Source organism: Glycine max, chromosome 6 (genome assembly GCF_000004515.6).
Source record: "Glycine max cultivar Williams 82 chromosome 6, Glycine_max_v4.0, whole genome shotgun sequence".
Lineage (NCBI taxonomy): Eukaryota > Viridiplantae > Streptophyta > Magnoliopsida > Fabales > Fabaceae > Glycine > Glycine max.
This window is the reverse complement of record NC_038242.2, coordinates 8,441,006-8,464,403: the sequence shown is the minus strand read 5'-3', so window position 1 is coordinate 8,464,403 and position 23,398 is coordinate 8,441,006. Positions and strand designations below refer to the sequence as shown.

Below are 23,398 nucleotides of genomic sequence, written 5' to 3'. Positions count from 1 at the left end.
TGAATTAACACTAAAAAGTTTTACATACTTATTCAATCACAATCCATCATATATTATAAATTTGTTGACTTTTAAAATGATTTTAAGTGTATAGACATTAAATTTATGTTAAATACTTATTTATTTTAAATTAATTTCGTATTTTAGTATTTCAATAGCTTTTAAAACTTTCTGTCAAAAAATAAAAAAACTTTCAAAACTGTTATGAAAATTTATTTCTAGTTGTTGAAAGTAAGGTTTTGGATGCAAAAAAAAAAAATTCTAAAAACTAAATATGGAAAGGGTATTTTTTATATAAAATTTTAAATAGTTCATAAATTTAATTTCTGGAATTATAAAAAAAAAATTTAAAGGCTCTGGAATGATAAACTTAAACACATAAAAGATATTATTGAAATATAAAAGTTAAAGAAAACTGAAGAGAAAAAATAGGATTGCAAATAGTATTCTCTAACCAGTACAAGCCCGATACAAATATGATATTCTTGGGTTAGAAGGTTAGAGACGGATAAGTGGGCCTCAGGTCCAGTGGAAAACGAAGATTGTTAGATAGACCATACAGTAGCCTCAGCAAGACAGAAACCGAAACTCGAGCGGAAATGGCTTCTTTCCGCGCCGTGCTTCGTCACACTCACATATACATAAGCACGTTCAGCTGCTTCACTCCACCGCCGCGCACACCTACTATGGCGTTATTTTTAAGTCACGGCGCCACGCGGCACTGTCTTATTCCCTCCAAACCCTCCAGAACCGTTAAATCCCGAGCCAGTTCAGACAACTACAACTTAGTGTTGAAGAAAGACGAGCGCTTGGGAACTGGAGAATGCGTTGACGAGGTTGCAAGTGGGACCACAATTGCGGCCATCGTAACTTCCGTGGGAGGCCCACCTGCCGCCGTCGGAATCGTTCGACTTTCGGGCCCGGGCGCGGTGTCCATCGTGGGCCGATTGTTTCGGCCCGCAAGGAAGACGTGGCGGCCCGCCAGCCACGTCGTCGAATACGGCGTCGTCTTGGACTCCGACGGCAACGTCATCGATGAGGTCTTGGCGGTGCCGATGCTGGCCCCGAGGTCGTACACGCGCGAAGACGTGGTTGAGCTTCAGTGCCACGGCAGCGAAGTGTGTCTGCGCCGCGTGCTTAGGACTTGTTTGGAAGCCGGAGCAACACTCGCTCAACCAGGTGCGTGCCTCTGTTACTCTAAATAAACCTCATGCCTAGTTAGTGGTGATGTCAAGGTTTTAAATATCAGTCGTTGTCGTTTCCTTTTGTTTTTTGATATCGCGGCAAATCACGGACAAATGCGCCGATACGGTCCCAATCCGGTCGTGGACAGTTAAAAAACCTTGATGTTGCGGCCAAAATCACGATTGGAATTTTCTTCTTTCAGGCGAGTTTACTCTTCGCGCTTTTCTTAACGGTCGATTAGATCTCTCCCAAGCCGAAAACGTCGCGAGATTAATCGCCGCGAAATCTGTGGCTGCTGCAGATGCTGCATTGGAAGGAATCCAGGCATGCGTAATTCAACTTCGTTTCCATGGTGTACTGCATCATCATCATCATTAGTACTTAGCAGAAAAGAAAATAAGAATGTAAAATAATTTGAGTTTCTCTCATAATTTAACATCAACTTGTGAATCTCAAGTTTTGGAGAAGTTAAATGAGAAGTTAGTAAGAGAGCTTGCATGATCTGAGGGTGTTAATGACAGAAGATAATTATATTCTTGGACAGGGTGGTTTCTCTTCTCTTGTCAGATCATTGAGGAGTCAGTGCATTGAATTGCTCACTGAGATTGAAGCTCGTTTGGATTTTGATGATGAGATGCCACCACTGGATTTGAATCTGACTATGGATAAAATCCATAACATGTCAAGAGAGGTTGAGAATGCGTTGGAAACGGCAAATTATGATAAGCTTCTGCAATCTGGATTACAGGTGAGGTTCCTTGTTTCTATGTGAGTTTCATGATGAGTTGATGACTGATGTTGTGCTTTCTATTTTTGATCTTGATATGAAATTCTTTCAGATAGCAATTGTTGGGCGCCCAAATGTTGGCAAGTCAAGCCTTCTTAATGCATGGAGCAAAGTATGTCACAGTCATTTTACTTATTCAATAATTTAGTTTGATATTTTACTTATTTGTTGAATCTTCTCTGTAGATATTAGCCTTGGTGTTGATCAAATTAATTAAACCATGCACATAATCATTTTTATACTTAATCAGCTTCTCAAGTCCATAATTTCAATTTAAGGGGCAGAACTACACACACGTAACTGCATGAATATGTTTATAAAACATTGTGATTGTTTAACTTTTTGAGCATGGTCTTCTTGTAGCATGCAGAGTGAGAGGGCAATAGTTACTGAAATTGCTGGAACCACTCGTGATGTGATTGAAGCAAGTATCAGTGTCAGTGGCATTCCTATAACCCTTCTTGATACAGCAGGCATCAGGGACACGGATGACATTGTGGAAAAGATTGGTGAGGATTTCTTTCTTTTTGCTTTCCTTTAAGTTCAGGACATGTATAATCAGTGTCCCAACTCCCATCTAATATGATGTTATGGTGTCTGCAACTTGTTTGAACACTACAACTTCACACCGTGATTCAGCCTTTTATTAATCTTAAACTTGCTTGAATGCATTTTATTTCTTTAAAAATTAAAATTAAAGAATATCATTAGCAACAGAATAATTTTATATAGGCTTGCAAATAATTATCTCTTTTTTGAAGTGTAGTTTACATGGAACACCTGGAAAAAGTGAAAATCAGTAAGATATAGCGCTATATAAACTTTTCCTGATTTGAATCGGCAATAGATGTATCTTGTTGCATGCATCTTAACTTTAACCTCATTACTTCACATGTACTAAGATATATATATTTCTATTCTCCTAATAGGTGTAGAGCGATCTGAAGCAGTTGCTAGGGGTGCTGATTTAATTATCATGACTGTGAGTGCTGTTGAAGGGTGGACATCTGAAGACACCAAACTTCTTGAAAGGATTCAATCTACTAAGGTTTGACCACATTATGTTCTTTCTCTCTTTTCTCCTTATTTTATTCATGATATTTAATAGGTTTTTATATAGAGAGAAATATAAACCTTTTGTTTGATGGAGAAAAATTTGCATCATTTGACATTTGAGAGCAATGTTAATTTGAAGATATCTATGCCGACTGGGCAGCACCAAACTTAGATAGGTTACGACAAATATATCCTTCTAAATATATCATCACATGACAAATTGGCAAACAAACAACCTGTCTGCCTTAAATTTTGGCATCTTATAGTTACTACAAGAGTAAAAGCCTTTTTCTTCTAGGTTGGATCAATTACATGGATTTTAAAACCAAGTCTCCAGAAAGGCCATTTAGATCTTGTTGTTACCCCTAAAAAATAACATCCTGTAGGATAATTCTCTTAAAACATTATAAATATTTCATTTCACCTTTTATCTTTCTTTTAATATTAAGCTTGTTACATGTTATTAATTTCTACCACACTGTCAGAAAATAAATGATGCATATTAATTTGCAATCTTTATTTAATCTTTCTGTTGTAAATCAGGGATCAACTGGATCATCCACCCCAGTCATCCTTGTGGTCAACAAGATAGACTGTAAACCTTGTGCTGAGACCAAATGGGACAAAGGATGCCAGAGTCATATTTTCAGTAAACGTGTGTTTACATGTGCCGTTACTGGTCAAGGATTGCATGACTTAGAGAGGGCAGTATTACAGATTGTGGGTCTTGAAGGCATTCCTGCTGGGGGTCGCAGATGGACTGTCAATCAGGTAAGCTATCATTTTTGCTTTCCATATATCTCACAAAGTCTTAGCTTAAAAAATTTAAAACTTTTACATGGGAAGGGAAAGGAATTAATAGAAGTACCTGTATTTGGTAATTTCAACTAGAAGTAAAGGTTAAGATTATGCTTAGTTAAGATGAAAATGGGTAGATGGAAAATAACAATGTAATTAGACACTGCAAAGTCTAGATACATGATACATCTCTGTTTCTACTATTCCATTTTCACTTCATCCAAGCAATGGCCCAAGTGTTGATCTTCTACTCCATGACCCATGACAAATGGCTTGCATATGCACACACACACAAAAGAAAAGTAGGAAAATAAACTTTTTTTTTAGGGTGGTTGGTCTTGAATCTCGATTGTGTTTGCTGGTATAACGATAATTCAGAGACAATGTGAACAACTTGTTCGGACCAAGGAAGCACTTGCAAGGTTACAATCATCAATAAAGGAGGAACTGCCTCTGGATTTTTGGACAATTGACTTGAGGGATGCGGCATTGTCCCTTGGACAGATAAGTGGAGAAGATATATCGGAGGAGGTTTTATCAAATATATTTGGCAAGTTCTGTATTGGTAAATAGAAAGGGTCCCAATATGTGCTTGGTGATTTTTAGCTAGTACATCTCCCATGGATTTAAGCCGTGGTGATCAGTTTTGATGTATATTTCTCATACCGGTATTATCACGTGAATTGTTGAATTAATTTTAGAGTACAACTGCAAATGAAGTGATCAATATTCAGTAGGCTAATCCACCGAAGCGAGTTTTTAATTCGTCTAATAGAATTTGGGACATCATTGTTTCATGGTATCCATAAATCATTTCATTGATTCATTTGATTGCAAGTTAATTTTAATAGAATTTGGAACATTTATTTTGAAGTCAATATTTATTTAATTTTTAACAATTCTTCTTTGGTACCATACTCATTAGGATACCGTGAAAATTAACGTCGGATTTATCCGAACCACTATGCAAAGATATGCATATAGCTAGAATGAGAGGGACTGCGGTAAAAGATGTGGAAGATATGCATCAAGGCACTATCAACGTGCAATTGGTCAGCTATTGTTGGGATAGATGTTGGGAGGTGAATCCCTAAATAGCTAAATAAGTATTTATTTGTCTTTTTAAGAGTTTAAAATAACATTAATTGTTATCTCTATTTTAACATCATTTTATATATTTTACATTCATTTTATTTTCAAACTCTAGATCTTAAATCCAAATTAATGGTTAAAATCCAACTTAAAAGTATAATTGTTCGCACGACTTAAACGTAAACAATATAATTTTAAATCAATATCAAATTTGTAAAATTGAAAGTAAAAGTAAAATGTTAAATTCTAATTCTAATTCTATGCGTCAATCAGATGTATTAAAACTTGTTGGAAAAATCTTGATTAATATTTGCCTAAAATCAACTGCCATTGGTGATTTGAAACTTTGTGGAAAACATACATTGACTACCCAAAATCGTTATGCATTAAAAACAATGTTACACATTATTATAATTTTATTCAACTATACGAAAAGAATCAATCAACCAGCAAATAAATAGATGGAACATGGTGATGCTGGTTGTGATCCCCTAACTGCATAAATTAATTACCATCCAGGACTCATTTCATTTACACTCTGAAGCAACGGATCCCTTCAGCAATGAGGGATGCAACTGCCTCCTTTCCCTTGGGGATAACAACTTAGCCAATGGAATCAACACAAATAATTGCGTTACATTTAAAAGACACAAACAGGGTCCTCTAACCAAGTACCTTGCGAAGTTCATCCGTCAACTTCACGCGACCTAATGGCTCCAACTGCACCAAAATTTACAAGATATGATGAACCAAGTTATAAACCTTAAACAATTAACATAACCAAATAATAACGTAGCTAAAGAAATGAAAAGTTCAAGTGCTTTACCTTGCTTAAAAGGGCAGCAAGACCTTGAGGTAGAGCTTGCAAATCTAGAGCTGAGTCACCAATATTTGTCAATTGAAGTAACACTTTCTGCACACGCAATTCCTTTAGTTTATTCTCGTAATTTGAAGGAATATCCTTCCACCTGAAGAAGGCTTCATCATCCAACCAAGCATCTTCTCTACCTTTGGCAATATCGGAATTCAAATACCATTCTTTGAGCAAGTTCATTGCAGATGCATGTGACAATTGGTCACCAGCAGCATCTCTCACACTGTTGATCAGTGATTGCTCACCAATTCTCCTGTGCAGTCTCTGGTAAAAGACAGAGCGGGAGTTACGCCAGTCCAGAACTTCTCTAATGACACCCTTGGCAGCCATTCTTAAGGAAGTATCATGCAGTTCAGCAAACTTGGTAGCTATCTGGGTATACACAGGCAAAAGTTGTCTCTCGCGTGATTTAATCTGCTGCTGTAGGGATTCAAAGGCCACAATGTTCCTGCTACTCTTGGCTTCCTGAAGTTTTGCCTTCAGAGTTATCAATTGCTGATCAAGTCTACCCATACTCTCCAACAATTCTCTTGTTCTAAATTTGATCTCAATCATTCCTTCTGGCTCTAGGACATTACCTTTGGCTGTTCGATCGGCATACATTTCGATGTGGTCTGAATTGATTCTACTGTCAACAACCACCCATGCCCCACCACGGAGTTCGCCCATCATTGGGATATATACAAATATGGGCTGCTTGTATGTTCTAAGGTTCTCCACAATAGTGGAACCAGCCTGAAGAATTCCTTCGAAAAGGTCCCTTTGCCCTCCTGAAAAGCCTCTCCAGTTTGCAAGAATGAAAAGCGGGAGCTCTTCTCTGTTGAAATCCAATATTGCTTGGGCTGTCTTGGTTGCGGAATCAGGGAACCACACTTGCCCGGCTTGAGGAACAACCCTCTCGTGAGAATCAAGCTGGCCAGGATCAGCAGGTATTATTTGCATTACCGTCTGTGTTTCTACAGCAACTACTCCCACAGGGATTCCTCCAAGCTTTGCCCTTCCTGTAACAACTGTTCTTGCCCATCCCTCTAGTGTCTCCACAAAGCTGTCTTTGTCAAAAATTCCTCCCAGCCATCTTCCATTACCATCCAAGGTTCCAGAAATGGCAGCACGAGGATCACACGAGTTTTCTGGGAAATACTCCACTGGTCTTTCTGGAGGATCAAGTGGCTTTACAATGGGAAGTGCACCGCCAACATGAGAAGGAATGTAGCTAAGCCACTTCAAAATAGAAGAAACACCTTCAAGATCATCGGAAACTGTAAGATGAACGACTCCATTAGTTGCCATGATTTTAGGTCCACCAAGTTGCATGTGAGAGCTGTAAACCTCCCGACCAAGAAGTTTGTTTAATGCTGAAAAACCAGTAAGAATTATGGGCTGATCAAGCCTTTGTATGCATCTCATCCCAAGCCTAGCAAGATAAGCTCCAATTCCAACAGTTCTACCAGTCACATATGTCAGTGTAAAAGTTTCCTTGTATGCCCTTGAATAAGCACCAGCAATAGCCCCACTTCCACTCAAGTTTTCAACGCCAAGGCCATCCTCCTTGCCAACAATGGTATCTATAACCCATCTGGTTTCTCCACTCTCAAGCTTTAACTCATGTGCTATCACCGATGATCCAATCCGAGCATTATCCTCAGGTGTTAAATATACATACTGAAAGCCATTCTCAGGATTAGATTCCTCAGACCAACCAACTCTGAAACAGGATTTGACTTCTTCAGCTACACCTAAACGGGCACCAGAATTTGCAGCTAAATAAATCAAAGGTAGTTTTTTTGTACATGCAAGATCAGTTACTGCACGGAAGAATGCATCCTCTCTTGGGCCAAAAGAACCAGCCTTGAAGGTCACATCATTTGCAACAACCAATATTGTCCTTCCAGATGGGAACTCAGGGGTACACATTTCCATAAACCAGGCTACCATGCCAACATCATTGAGCCCAGGGTAATTCTCCACAGGAACAAGAGGAGTACCCCAGCTACCTTCTTTATCTGCAAATTTAAGCTCTGTTACCTTTAAAAGATTTTTATCTTTGGCTCTTTGAAATCCTGGCTGTTGGATTGCCCATGACTGTTCCAAGGCAGTTTCAAATGCCTGCAAGAATTATTTCTCTTCAGGAAATATGGTTTGACTTGTCTTTTCATCTGGTCATTACAAAAAAGTGGTACACACACAAACAGACACAGAAAAGAAATCTATATTTCAACTAAACTCAGTAAATAGAACTTACAAGAGGAAAATCATAGCAGTATGTGGTGCTGTTCTTTCTTGCTGAAAGACGCTTTCGGTCAATAACTCCTAAAGGTTGATAATTTTCATTCACTGCCACACCATGCAGTGGACCCTTAACCGATACTGAACTGTATACCACTTTATGAGTGATGGTATCCTCCTTTTCTCGGTATAGCTGAAATTATACAATTAAGAATCGAATCATTACAAATAGTCCCCATTAATAATCCTCTCGATACAGAAGGTGAGATATAGCTATCAATGATAATATATTGTTCACTTGTACAAACTGAAGATCACCACTGTCCTTGTTTATATTTTTTAACTTCTTAAAGGTCACACTTTGTGAATACTAAACAAATTTTAAAGATATCAAGAAAAGAGAGTAGCATTCCACTTGATCAAAAAGAAATCACTCTTTTGACTTTTTTCCCTGCCCAAAGAGCCTTATCAATCAAAAGGTTTCATCACAGGTCTTCTCAAGAAACTCAAATAAATGAATTCACATGATCTGTATTTATGAAATGCTTCATGATAGTAAATACTTTAAAGGTATGGAGTATGGTATTTGCACTTGATGCAGATTAGCATTTCTCTATCAAATATATAGAAAAATGCTCCTTCCTAATTATTAGCATAACCAATCTTCTGTTTCTTAGACAAAGAGTTTTCCCCAGAAGTGTTTATTGTTGATGCTTATAAGGGTCTCACACCTACTTTTCTTGTCAAAAGAAACCTTTTAGAAAGCTGAATGGAAAAGTTGTGGCATGCAGAAAAGATTTCCTTGAAATTTCCAAGTAAATAAAGACTTACATGTACAGTGCATGTATGACCAGTCACATTGTTTACAATGACCCTCCAAGCACCATTTGCCTGTCCACAGGCTGCCATCCAGAGCTTGATTTCCCACACAACAACCCCTAATCTATGCATTCTTACACCAACAGATGAATGGATTTCCCGTGCCAGTTCTTCCAAGACTGCCTCAACTGTTATTTCTTCTTTCCCAGCTTCTATGTTAATTCTCCTGGAATTAACATCCAAAATGTAAGACAAATACAAATGCTTCTTGGTCATATGCTAAAAGAATATATATGGACAAATTTGTAGCCATAATTACTTGGGATAGGGCACAAGATCATCTATTTGTTGTTCGCGTATGATATATAGGTACATATGAGCATGTTCAGATTTGATATTGACATTGTGTGCATTAAGTTCCAACTCCTCCATTGCAGCCATCAAAGACCTAAAAATGCTCCTTGAAGTAAAGGACATGGCCAATTGGGTACGAGATGTTTCTGCATCCAGCCTTTGATATGAAGAAAATCCTTCATTTGTTGTCGGCTGTCTTACAAGTGTTCGAAGAAACATTCTTTGAATTGGTTGTGGCTTGTGATCCACAACTGTGTAGAGGTGCCATTGACGATCTCGAGATGGAGTATACCGTATATTCTCATAGGCTTTAAGTTTGTCCTATAATCAGACAAATGTTTGAGTTTAAGATCAAGCATATAAATGGAATTTGCTTTTTCCACTTGATAAAGTAAAGGGACTTGAAAAAAATAACTTACCAATTCAAGATAAATGGATAGCGGAGGTTCCAGATGACGCAACAGAGGTTCCTCCGCATAGTAAAGCTTTTCTTCTGACCAGTGAAAGGAGTGCCTCATTGGGGCACGCCCTTCATCCCTTTGTATGATACAGCTGATTACACCGACACCTGCAGCTCGTATGGTGGAGCCTACTTCCTGCTCTTTGAGTATTTTAGCTAACTTATTGATTCTTTCTTGAGCTTGATCCTCATCACCACTGCAAAACACCAAAGATTGCTTGTCAAGAAGAGGAAGGAGGTTCAGATCAGTAGCTCGACAAAAAGCATATTAGTCACCGGACACTTAGTTTTCTTCTAGAAAACAAATTTTTTAATTTTATTGGTCCCATATTGATCCTAAATCATCTAACCAATAGCTAAAAGACTAGAACTACTCTATAAATCTCAAATAAAATGTAAGCTATTAAGCCATCAGTTCTTCCACAATTTGGGGAAAAAAAGTTCAAACTAATATGAGGAGTTACTGAAACTTTACCTGTCTTGCAGTAAACTCATCTGGTTGTTGATGCCCACTAATCCAATATGCATCATATTACCATAGTTAACTGGTTCCACAGAACCACTTGTAAGTGCTTCGTGAGGGTTGTTGGTTGCCTCCCTCAATGCAGCAGTGATAATTGCAGGCAAAAATTGAAGAGATTTAATTATAACCATCACTCCCCACTTTTTCTCACTATGTTTCTCCTCCACTGTTTTACTCAAACTTTGGTCTTCAACCCCATTCTTCCTTTCAATGTACTCATCATAGAACTCCCATGTAGCAATAAGACCAGATCTGTGCCATTGCATCCTGGCACTCCCTTTGACAAGATATGGCTGATAGAGAATATTAGAAGTTAGAAAAGTACGTGATAATCCCCTTCCATCACCACCTCCCAAGGAAAAATAAAACACAGTTGGAAAAAAGTATGAACTGGCCATAAAACTGATATACCTGATAGAGCCTACGTATATAACTTTCCACAACCCTCCTCTGAAGGGTGTGATCACTGTGATCAAATAAACCCACGAGAGCATCTTCAACTGCAAAAGGAGCACTCACAAGGTCCTCCATTCGGTCATTAATGGCACTCTTCCTCTTGGGTGTATCAATATTTTCACCATCCTCTGTGAACATCTCTAATTCGGAAAGACTTCTAGCAATGTTGGATCGAAGTTCACTTAATTTAGTTTGTTCCAGCAGTTGACTTGCCTTTAGAGCCAACTGCATCAAGAAAATTTTAAATCAGGATTTCACTCAAAATGTTCCAAAGATGTAAAAGTATCATCCACAAGATGAAACCAAAAGTAGATAATTGAAGGATATATATTCACAATGCTCTCCCAGTAGAAGAAATGGTATGTCCAAAAAATATAACTTGGAACTCAATTTCTCAGGGTAATGTCCAACCTCAGAATAATTTGTATGGTTGAGTAAAGAGAAACGGATTAACTGATCCCTATAGGCAACAGGGTTAGGGTAAACCAATTTATCCATCAGTTGCAAGATCAGCTTATTTTTACTCTTGATTCCCTGAAAATCACAAAATGCAGTTAATCTAATTGCAGTATAATGTCAACAAGATATCCAGGAAGCAAAACACCCAACAGAACATGTTATAAAATTTCATACCTGATGAGAGAGCACTATATCAACAATCTTCAATAGATCTTTCTTGTATTGTAGACGCAGACGTTCAATCACATCAGCCTAGACATCAAGGGAAAGGGACATGAATATTCTAGAAAACTAAAAGATAAAGAAAACATCTTTTATATTAAAAGAGCTATTTAGTTCCTGATTTAGATTTTGTTGCATCATAAACCAATCATTTGTACATTGGAATGAACAGGCAAAAAAAGAAAACTAAAATGTGTTGATCAGTTTTTATATACACCACCCCAAGACAATAAAGAAATCATTTGATTTAGAGAAAGAAAAAATATATAATGATCTATCAGAATCTTGTAAAAACCAGAAATAGTAATGCAGAAAATCAATGTATCAAAGATTCTTGTAAGTTTTAACATCACCCATTAAAAAACTACTTTGGAGGGTAGAAATCATAAAAGGTCATAACAGATTTACCCACATAATATTAGTACAAGCAGTTGAATAATCATAATAACCTGAATATTATCGCTAAATAATTCTTCAACAGAAAGATACTCATCAAATAGGGATTGAACAATTATATGGGCATGGCTCTCTCTTCCACCCTCATAAGACTTAACAAGACTCAATAGAGGTTCAACTAGTCTTTCTTGAGCTCCTTTTTCTTTGTCGGGACAGGAGGAAAGATGAGCCTGCAGTGTAAAACATGCCCCATAAATTATTAACATTAGAAGGGAAAAGACCAGAATGAGAAATTCAGGGAAAGCAACTCACTTCAATAATTCCCTTCAATAATTTGGCAGGGAAATCAACAATTTGGGAGCTTGAAATCCCCTCAAACTCCTTATATTTTGATTCCAACTGAAAAACCACATAGTTCAACACCAGCTCAGATTACTTTTAAGATATTAAACCAGAGAAAAAAAGGTGGCAGGGTATCCCTTTACCTCATTTTTTAGCTCTTTGGGAAGACGGGTTGCAAGAACTGCCAAGCACTCTTGCCATTGAAGGAAAGGCAATTCAGGACTATCAAGGCAATTAAGCAAACTTTGCACAACCTGAGATAGTTGTATATCTTGTTAATAAGGCAAGCATATTGTCTCATAATAATAATAATAATAGAAACCAAAAATCTCCTATCAATAACGGATGACTCAACCACTTACGAATGCTGTAAAATTACAATGTTAATGAACCAAGGCGAAGAATTTACTCACTTCATCAATATTGTGCTCATACCCAGAGAGAATCATCCGTGCGGCATTTAAGCTTGCAGCGCATTTCTGATGAACTTTACCAGAAATTGCAGTAGGAGGTCCCAGAACTGGGAAGCTCCCAGTGAAGGGTTCTGCCTTTCTTACAGCTGAAGGATCATCCAGATCAAGCCTTGCTATAAGTTCACCAGCCTGCAAACAGTGATACTATTTTATTATCTCTTTCAATATGAACACCTGTACTTCCAATGTGGAATAGAATGCTATATACCTGCATTGCTTGACCTTCAGACATTTTGAAATGAATAATCCCAGAAGCAGGCGAAAGAAGAGGCATGCACATTTTCATGACCTCAACTTCAGCATATGGTGTGTCAGCATCAACATGACTGTCATCTGCAACCAAATATCTCAGAAGCTTGCATGGTGTCTCCGCAACCAACTTTGATGGATCATGATCATTCTGCATAAAAAAAAAAAGAGAGGTTTAGAAACTTACCTCAGCCACAAAAGAAATAGTTAAGGTAAAACTGAACTCATTTCACCTGAAGCAAGCAAGTCCTTCCATCTATTAGAAGGCGAGTTCCAGCTGCTTCTTCCTCTGCATATATTACATGACTGTTTCCATCCAACTGTAACAATTGGCAACTGCTAGTTAATAACTCAAGAATCAGATATAGAACAACAGACCAGTTATAAAATAGTGATGTTATCGATAAAATACCACTGTGTTAGCTAAATTGGAATAAAGTTATAGATGCAGCACAATAATATTCAAGTTTATAACTAGCATGAATTAAAAAGATGCACTTTAGGCACACATCATTTCTATCTAGACTGACCAACCACAGACTATCCATACTAAAGAATTATCAAATGCTTTAATAAATCTCTCTCCATATATGGTTTGATCAGAGTCTGAACTGTGATAAAATGATGGAATCATTAAATAATGCATAAATCATCTGTACTGAAATACCCACATTCCTTTCCAAGGTTTGGCACAAAAAAAGTTTGAACATCTCTAGAAACAGGAAGTACTTTTCATGCATAACATTTTCTCAGATGGAGAAGCACAATACATCCAAAAACAGTTTATGCTAAACGATTTAATCATGATAGTAAAATTTTAGAAGTCAGAACAGAAATAGTTTATGTCTATAACAGAGAATCTAATGATGAATGAAATAGTAACGCAAAATGTTCACAAACCATGGAATGCCATAATGTTGACTATGATTTTTTTTTTTTTTTTTAGATAAGCATAATGTTGACTATGATGAATAGTACTGTTATGGGCAAAACTACAAAATAAAAAAACACACATAGGTTGTTTAGAGAACAAATACTTGCCTGCATTAGCAAACCTCCATCACGTAAAGTATGTATTTCTGCTTCTATCTCTGATTGATTCATTCTCAATCTATAACTTCCAGACCCACCTCGTATCATGTCAATCTAGAAATAGTTTTACAAGACATGAATTACACAAATTGATTATTGCCAATGATGGCAGCATAAGTCTCAACAAAGGTAAGGAGACAACAGAAAGTGCCCATCAAATTAAAATTTGTAAGAATAAATACCGTATATTTGCTTCCTTCAATGTTCAAGGACACTTGAGAATGGACAAGAGATATGTGCTGTCATAATTATAAACTAAATTAGAATCACTAGACAATAAGGTTCAAATGCATAGTAGAACTATATGGTCTTCCCATTTAGACACGATACCTTGGGAGGGATTTGTCCCTTTTCAAGATAACCAACATAATCTGAAACCAAAGCTGCACTGCTAGCAGAAGCTTTCTGTATTAATTGGAAGAAGCGCAGGTCATGAATTCCACCATATGAAACTAGCAAAAGTCCAAGAGAAAAGAATATAAAAAACAAGTTGCTTACATAGAGTGCCCCTCCAACGACCGAAAGATACCAGGCAGGCCTTTCTGCTCTAACCCGCATTGCAATTCTACTGTCCAGCCAACCTGTGTGAATTTTGTTTTCTCTGTAGTCTGAAGCCTGAGATAAAATATTGTGGTAATGTCAATTCAGCATGTTAAACAACTTTTATAAAATAATTTGTCACCATGTGAGTAATTTACATTCAGAAGATCAATGGTGTAATCAACATTGGTACGGATTTCTCCCCGAATCTGAATCTCCTTCAGCCCCAGAACCATATTTGCAATTGCTAAAGCCCTAGATTCTCCAAAAGCAAAAACATGCCCTGAGGTAAAAAGATACGATATTAAAGCTAATATAAGGTGAGTTATCGTAAGGGAATTGTGTAAATACATGAATATAAGGACAAGAAAGAATGTTACGGAGAATTGATACCCTACAGTTAAAAATTCCCCAATAGTGAAGTTTGTTATATAAATTACTTAACACAAGAATCAATATTTCTAAATCATTATCAGAAGCTCTCACTAATTCTGGGAAATCCTTGAGTGGACATGATATTTTGCTTTTTTTTCTCCCTAGTCACAATAATAATCATCCCTATTCCCTAGCTCCTGTGATCTAAAAGACTCCTCTCCATTCCCATAACCTTTTTCCTTCTCCACCCCCACAATTTATACAACGCCACTCAATATGTTTCTTTTTGTTTTATTCATAGAGAGAAAGATCCCTATATAACACAGGAAAAGAAAGTTGTACAATTACGAGTAAATACATCAAATGCTGTTACACCTTATATACCTACTGGAGATACATAGTCCATTTAATACCACTATTACAGTTATAAGTATGACAACCAACATAAAAAGGCAATGAATATGAATTGTCAATTACACAGCCATTGCATGTTAAGAAATCATTGTCACAAGAGGAAAAATTATTGATCACTATTATCAACAATGCAGCTGCTTTAAATGTGTGGAAACCTATGAAGAACAATTTTACATACACAAGCAAATGCACATGCACACATATCCATGCAAATCAACTAGTACCTGTATTTACTATATCTCATATTCATTAAAAAAATCCTATTGACTAATGCATTTAAATTTCCGTTTTTGCAACCTCCCACCAAACCCAACTGTACATCCTAGCTCTTGCAAACATTAATCATATTGCCCAAGGCAAGATGTATTGCTCATTATGCACTGAAAGAATATGCACTAGGTAAAACTGAAAAAAAAGACCTATACACATTAGCTTCCATCTTAAAACCAATTAGTGAAGTTGTCCAACTAGTATATAAGTTGCACCCCAAGAATTGAGACAGGCGATGTAGGACTTTCTAACACCCCCCTCCATAAATGCCTGCCAGAATAGGTGATGCCTACCGGAATAGGTTATTCACAATGATGGGCTATAGGCTCTAGTACCATGTTAAATTCCACCTTAAAACCAAGTGGCATTAAGTGAACTTTCCAACAGATATATAAGTTGCACCCAGGAATTGAGGCAGGCATTGTGGATATTCCAACAATATCAACATGATATTATGGAATCTGCAATTTCCCAATTGAAGATCAAAATGATATATTGAGCATTTGAAAATCAATATTATTTGTTTAATTAATTAATAGTTACTACTTACCAAACTGTGAATCTGAGAATTCATGAATTCCTCCTCCAGACTGCAAATAGTCCAAAAAAATTTAGCACCCCAACATTTAATCTATGCCTGCATTGAAGAACAGAAGACTTACCTTGACAGAGAAGTACGCCCACACATTTGGCTTGCTTTTAAAGTTAAGCTCCTGCACAAATACTTGAACTCAGTACAAGTTACTGGATGAATGAAGTAAAAGATGATATTGCTGTTGGACTTGTAGTTAACCTGCACTTTGCCACTTGTAGGCTTAAAACCATCATCAGGGTCCTCACTAGTTACTCGCACAGCCACACAATGACCTTTTGGCCTTGTAGATTGTGCTTTGTCAAAATCAAAAGGGGTAGCTAAAACGGATGTTTTTCTCCAAGCATCATACCCTCCACCATGTTCCACCCCATAGAAACGCCTTATCTCTATTAAATGAGACACATGAAATACATGTAAGAAATCAAATCAAATAGCAAACAAGAAGAAAGTAAATAATAGTAAAGAATAGGTTACACTATTCATTTGGTCCCTACAGTTGCCCACATTTTAATTTTTGTGGCGATTTATCACTGTAAGGAAGTTTTTGTAGCAGTTTCACACTGCCAAAAAATTCTCCAATGTTAGCAACAATGGCCAAAACTTAAACTTTTATGCATGTGTAGGGACTAAAACTTACAACTTCCTTGTACAGGGACTAAAACTTAAAATGGGGACAATTATAGGAATCAAGTGAACAATTTAGCATAAAGAGTATATCTGAAGTAGTACCAGGAATTTGCCAGAGAGGAACACCCATCCCAATGGCAACTTGTGCTGCTGGCAGATTTATCTCTGCTATCCACTCAGTAACAGGATGTTCAACCTATATAACAATCAATATAGCAAAACAATCACTGATGTTGTCAAAAATAAAGGAAAAATGAAATAACATAAAAAAACAAAACAGGGTCTGGAAAACGGGAAGAGCTGATTTCAAGCACCACCACCATCCATACAAAATCTCCAAAAATATACAGAAGCATTTCCCAAACATAATTACTAGGCTCAAATGCCTGTTACCATAAAAATTCTAAGTGTTATCATAAAAACGCAATACTCACTTCCATGTCCGTTTTAGAATAAAATACTGGCATATTGATCATAATCAAATGGAGAACAAAAGTCAAAAGGAGAATAAGTTACAAGAGATAACAAAATAATTGTGATGTAGGTCAAAACCAAGGTTATAACATACAATAAAGATAGAACCGATCTAGTCAACAGTAGTTACCTGTAGCCGAGGGTTCAACTCTAAAAAGTAGTACTCGCCAGTTTCCATACTATAAAGATACTCAACAGTAGCCGCCCCAACATAATTTACAGATATAGCCAACCTTCTAGCGGCCTGTTCCAGTTTTTTCACTGTTTCTATGGGTGCTACAGTAATGGGCCCCTCCTCAATAATCTGTTACAGACAATTGATTAGGTCATTCATGAGACTCATTTCACCATGGAAATTTGGTGTGGCAACAAAATGTTTTTGTACCTTTTGGTGCCTCCTTTGAACACTGCAATCACGGCTATGCAAAGCTGCGACATTTCCGTACTGATCACAAAGTAACTGGACTTCTAGATGTCGGCTCTACTTAGAAACAAAATAGATAATCAGAATACGACCATGACTCCAAGAATCATGTTCATTCAGATCATAGATCAGTGGATTATCTAACCTGGGATGCAACCTTCATTATAAATATGGGTGAACCCGGAACTTCACCTTGAACTTGCTTGAACAATGCCCTTACCTCATCATCATTATGAACCTAAAAAATCCATATGCCTATTAGTTTCTAAACTTTGCCAAACAAATCATACCAAAATAAGATTGGCACAAAGTTTCTTGTTCTTATAGGTATTTATGCAGTTTTCAATTTGAAAACAATTAACATACTCATGGAAGACAAAATTAGCTTACAAGATTAACAGCATGAATGCTATAGGATTTTCTAAATGCTACAGTATTGATTATGCAAGAAGCAAACCTTTCTTATTCCTTTACCACCACCACCCCAAGATGCCTTGATCATTGCAGGGTATCCTACAACTTGACAACTTGCCACTGCTTCCTCTGTTGTATAAACACATGCTTCCCGATAAATTTCATCAGGAATAGTAATCAAGGAACTTTCAGGCGGAATTTTCACCTGTAAGAAGAAACTTCAACGTCATGAGCTGGTATCCCTTAAAAAAGAAAGGCACTAAAATGGGAGATGGAAATTTACATGAGAACCACTCCATGGAAGGGTAGGCACTTCCGCTGCTTGAGCAATCAATGATGAACCAATTTTATCCCCCAATGCAGCCATAGATATAGCAGGAGGTCCAAGAAATACAATTCCTTTTGCTTTTAATGCATCTGGAAGCTCAGGATTTTCTGATGCATGACCCCAACCAGGCCACACCGCATCAACATGAGTTATCTCAGCCATCTGGGCAGTACATTGCATGCCAGTAAGCAGATTATATAAGTTATATAGGTCAAAAGAATCATTACTACATAAGCACTAAAATCTACAATGACAAGAACAAACTGAATTGAACTATAGGAAACAAAAAAGATATTTGGCAACAGGAACAAATTATGCAATACATTTTTTTATCGAATGAATATTTCATGTCATGGGAGGGGGATAGCGTTATGTTTCTTCTCGATGAACATTTATAACAAGCAGAAAAATATAAATGAACATTTCCAGGTATAATTTCCATCCATACTTTGTCGCTTTCAACTTTGCTTAACAAAAACTGCTATCACAATTACTTGAAGTATAAAATCTCATAAAGTCAACAGATCACACCTCAAGAATAAGCTGCACGTTGGCATAGTTATTGTTATTGGTCCCACCAGGTACTTCCACAAATTGATCAGCTATTCTGATATGTTCTGCATTGATTCTCATGTCCTCTGGAGTAGCCATGGCAACCAACAAGATGGCTTTCTCTGAGCCAAATGTCTCATAGGCCCAGCTCCTAACACTACGTATAAACTTGACTGCTGCCATTCCATTATTTGCAATTAATATACTATGAATTGGCCTGTTTCCACCAAGGGCATTGCAGAATTCATCTACTTCAGATATTGCAGCAGGTGGCCTATTTGGTAGTACACTGTTTGCATATCCATTCCTACGCCCAATGTCAGCCATTATTGCGCTCCTTCAATAAGTCTCCTATGTACAGCACAATAAAAAATAGATTACCAGCAGCTCAAGACATATGAGAATCAATTAGGAATTAGGATTCTTTTTTCAATTTATATTGCTTGTTCAGTAACGGAATTCTGGAAACTTTTTGAAGAATCATTTGTTCAGCTTATTAATTATTATATATAGACGAAACTCAAGATAAAGCATATAATTAAGCAGTACAAAATCCATCTAAACTTTTACTGGCAAGATTGACATGAAGTAAAAGAAAATAGACAGATAAAAAAAAGTTGTTAAGTTCTGTTTGGCCAACCACATATGGACTTGATAAGTAACTCCAGATTTGGTCAACCACAAATGGTTAACTCATTTTGGCAAATCAGGATTTCACCCGTAAAATTCTATTACAAACCCATTCCTCCCAAGCCTGCAGTTTTCACTGTAAGATACAAACAGACAAACACAGCCTAGCAGTTCACTCTCTCTCACTCTTAGTTTCGGTATGGCGAAAACATCAATTACAAAAACAAAAAAGGTCAGCATCTCATTATAACACGCTACCTTTTCAATCAATTAGCCCCTCTAACTTCCGATTTAGCCAAAAAGACATTTTTTTCTATCGGAGCCTCCACACCAAAACCAATTCTAAACAAAAGGGCATCAAAGACTTTTCCTTAAACTCACGAACAACATAGAACTCAGCTACCTTTTGAACATTTCAGTAAAAGGGGTTGTAAAAAATAAAATAAAAATACAAAAATGAAGATAAGAGAATGAATCAAACAAAGGAACACAGATAGAATAAGGAGGAGAAACAGTCACAAACAAGCACAGACCTTGGGAAGAAAGCTGTGGGGACGAAATCAAGAATCTGTTTTTGTTGTTTTGAATTTTATTCTAGCAAATTGGTGGGAGTTGGAGAAGCATTGGGAGCCTAAGAAGGTGAATTATAATTGAGAGGTGAGTTGTTGGGTTAGTCCATGTAAATGGTGATGATCAATCAGTGATGATGATCATGCAAAAAACCAAACCAAAAGGGTTTGATGGATGGGGTGAGTGAGGTAGGTTTGGTGTTGGTATTGGGTTGGGACCTGTTGGAGTGTTGGATCACTCTCTTTCTTCAATGAAAGCTGCACGTGGTACCTGCTTCTGCCACACCTCTCTCGGTAGAAGTAGTAAGTAGTAGTTCCCAGCTACCCCTTTCACTCTCTCTCTCTTAGTGGGTGGTGAGAATGAATAAATTACTTGTAGTTGTAGTAGTAAAAATGGTTCAAAGAATTTGGGGGGTTTGGCTAAGGTAGGAGGAGGAGGAGCATGTCACGTCATCAATGCATCACATAACAATAACATACATATAAGCATGTAGAATAAGGTGCCTCTATTGACTATGCGTTGTTTTGTTTTGTTTTGTTGGGTGGTGATGTTTGTCCACCAACCCTTCTTCCTTATAATCAGTAGTAGATGAGTCAAATATGGGAAGCGATGCTTCCTCCTATTTCATCAAACAAACAAACACAGCAGCCACCATCTCCTACTTGTATCCCTTTTTACTATTATTTTATTTAAAACTGTCTGTTTCCACATCCAGATATCATCATGTTAATTCGAGTTATAATTAATAAATAACAATCCATTTTTTAAGGCTACAAAAATTTCCTTTCATTTTTTTCTTTTTCTTATTTATTAAAAAAATTATTTTCTTTATTTAATCACAAATCATTATTTATATGATTTTTGAAGTAATTATCATAAAAATTAATAAATTTATTATATATGATAAGTTGTAATTAAATGATGATATAAAATTATTTTATATTTGTAATACATAATTTATTTTCTCTTTTTTAATATTTATATTAACTAAATATGAGCAAAGTTTCCAAGGTGAAACTCTGATTTTAATTAAATAATATTAGCATAAAGAAAATATGAGAAATTGCATCCAATTTCTATCTTAATGAATACCATATGACTACATTTACCAAATAAGAAAAATCAATTAAAATGTACTGTATTCGGTCATCTAATTATCTAATTGTAAATTATCATTTTATAATAATTATTTTTAATTAGATTTAAAACGATTGTTAATTTACATAATATATTAAAAACTAAACTCAGATTAAAAAATAACATTTAGTACGTTTATTGCACGTGTTTGCCTTCAAATGAGACGAATTTACATTTGTCTATTTTTTTTTCTACCAAACTATAAATTTAATATTTTAATGGTCATTAGTAGTGTATAAATAACGAAAGATGGTGATGGAAAAAGATTAGCACTGTTTAATAACATATACGATAATATAAGAAATAATTTCTTGCACTACTTCTGTCAAAAAGAAGAAAAAAAAAAAAAGAGGTTGTCATTGTCATTCTTTGTATGGATAAAATTGTAACTAGGGTTACTCCGTTAGGACTTTATTTTTATTTGTTTATATTGACGCATATAAGCAGAGATAGCATTTCAATAAATTATGGCTTCGGTTATGGTTGGGGGTTAGGTTTATTCATGACATCCTCACATGTCTACCGCCCTTTATTTTGGCTTTAATTTAATGGGAAAAGTGGGGCGATGAATGACACAAAAAGTCAAACTTATCAATTTTGTCACATAGTATTTCACGAGTTAGAAGAACAGGGGCTCAAACAAGATGAATTGACTCAAAACGCAGAACTTTGGAAACTCATGATAGTTTTGAACCAAAGGGGTATGAAGTACAATAAGAATTGTTCTGTTTACTTTGTTGAAGATTTAACCTTTTTTTTATGTTACAAAGTGGGTAGGTGATGACCAGTTTGATTTTGGTAATCTACACAGTTTAAATGTGGTTGTTCTTAGGTCTCACGTTGAATGGATTTTTATTTTTTTTCTTGGCGCATATATATAATCATTCCAAAGCTCGATTTAAGTGTTGCACATGTCGATTGGACAAACAATCTTTTTTTCTCTCCAAAATTGCAATGTTGACAAGAAAAGGGTCCATGTAGGCTGGCAAACGTCCCTGTTTCATCTTCCCAATAATTTCTTCCTCCAAACAAATTAAAAATATTTCATATTTCATATATTCCCTGACGGACCTACCGCATCTCCACCCATTTTTTTCAATTTGCTTTCTTTTATTAGGTAGTGCTATAAAATATTAATATTAAGTAGTTATTTTCATTTTAAAAATTTAATTAAATATATATAATATCATTTGTATGTTATTTATCTTTTTATGTTTTAATAAAATATTCTCTTCTTTTATAATATTTATTGTAGGGATAATTAATTTTTTGCTTTTTTTAGATAAAATATTTGAGTATTATTTATTTTTCTTTCAAATAGTTTTTTTATAATGTTATTATTGTTATTATTATTTTAAAAATTATAAATAATTGTAGTTTGTAACCAAATGATTTTATTAACTCTTGTCAATGGGTTAATTTTATAAATACTATATATAAGATTAACAACTTAATTAAATTTTCAAATACTTCAAATACATCATGCACGCGTGTTTCATAAATTTTGTGATGTAAATCCATTTGCATAAGGGTTGAAGATGGATCTTTAAAGTTTTTTTTTCTTGTATGAAATTTAGAAAATGAAATGGATAAGGAGAATGAAGAAGATGGTTGGAAGAATCACTCCTCCGGAATTAATACCACACACAAGGTGGTGTTCCTTAATAAACCAATTTCTTGAATCACAAAATTAACTAAAGAAATTTAAGGTGATTAAAACTCAAATTCAAGCTTTGTCCTTTTTTATTAGAAAATGTGTCGCCTATAAATAAGAATGACATCAAGTTGGTTGCACAATTGAGAAGATGAAATGATCACCAATAATAACAATTGATGGTGTCATTAAATTTAATTAAAACTAATATTAATAACAACAATTGATGGTGTCATTATACCTAATTAAAATTAGAATTAAGATACACCAACATAAGAAACATTGTGCAACTCCTTGGCTAGACAAGAGGTGGCCACAATCCTAGAATTTTCACCTTATTAAACCTTAATTTCTTTAAATTAAAATAAGCTCATAGGTGGTGCAAATCAAAGAGAATTCTTCAACAAGTGTCAATCATGCTATTTGAATTTAGGACCAAGTTATAAGTGAAGAAGCTTCGGATTATCAATTGCACCATGTTTCAAGAAGAGTAGAGGGTGTCACTTTAACACAAGTTTAGGTCAACTAACG

The 23,398-nt window shown here is 35.9% G+C and overlaps 2 protein-coding genes across 3 annotated transcripts; one reads left to right on the top strand and one right to left on the bottom strand.

The window, feature by feature from the left end:
- Positions 1 to 530: 530 nt before the first annotated feature.
- LOC100818096 (tRNA modification GTPase MnmE) lies at positions 531 to 4,541 on the top strand. Its single transcript, XM_003527867.4, has 8 exons — positions 531 to 1,179; positions 1,388 to 1,509; positions 1,730 to 1,933; positions 2,025 to 2,084; positions 2,343 to 2,481; positions 2,902 to 3,020; positions 3,572 to 3,799; positions 4,205 to 4,541. The coding sequence occupies exons 1-8, from the start codon at positions 600 to 602 to the stop codon at positions 4,397 to 4,399; spliced, it is 1,647 nt and encodes a 548-aa protein (XP_003527915.1). The 5' UTR covers positions 531 to 599; the 3' UTR covers positions 4,400 to 4,541.
- Positions 4,542 to 5,280: 739 nt separating this feature from the next.
- Positions 5,281 to 20,654, bottom strand: LOC100803679 (acetyl-CoA carboxylase 1). 2 transcript variants are annotated; one of them, XM_003526545.5, is made up of 32 exons: positions 20,040 to 20,654; positions 18,856 to 19,227; positions 18,280 to 18,486; positions 18,040 to 18,201; positions 17,728 to 17,820; positions 17,544 to 17,639; positions 17,289 to 17,462; positions 16,787 to 16,880; positions 16,256 to 16,443; positions 16,125 to 16,175; positions 16,013 to 16,052; positions 14,562 to 14,686; positions 14,362 to 14,478; positions 14,194 to 14,268; positions 14,046 to 14,102; positions 13,813 to 13,917; positions 13,005 to 13,091; positions 12,731 to 12,922; positions 12,463 to 12,651; positions 12,193 to 12,303; positions 12,020 to 12,106; positions 11,761 to 11,937; positions 11,264 to 11,341; positions 11,042 to 11,164; positions 10,586 to 10,855; positions 10,127 to 10,467; positions 9,611 to 9,848; positions 9,157 to 9,512; positions 8,850 to 9,063; positions 8,035 to 8,211; positions 5,745 to 7,898; positions 5,281 to 5,638 (listed from the first exon to the last, which is right to left on the bottom strand). In XM_003526545.5, the coding sequence occupies exons 2-32, from the start codon at positions 19,201 to 19,203 to the stop codon at positions 5,582 to 5,584; spliced, it is 6,783 nt and encodes a 2,260-aa protein (XP_003526593.1). In that variant the 5' UTR covers positions 19,204 to 19,227; positions 20,040 to 20,654; the 3' UTR covers positions 5,281 to 5,581. The 2 variants fall into 2 exon arrangements, with proteins under 2 accessions (XP_003526593.1, XP_040872326.1); XM_041016392.1 differs by lacking the exon at positions 20,040 to 20,654 and adding an exon at positions 19,517 to 19,666.
- Between the last annotated feature and the right edge of the window lie 2,744 nt (positions 20,655 to 23,398).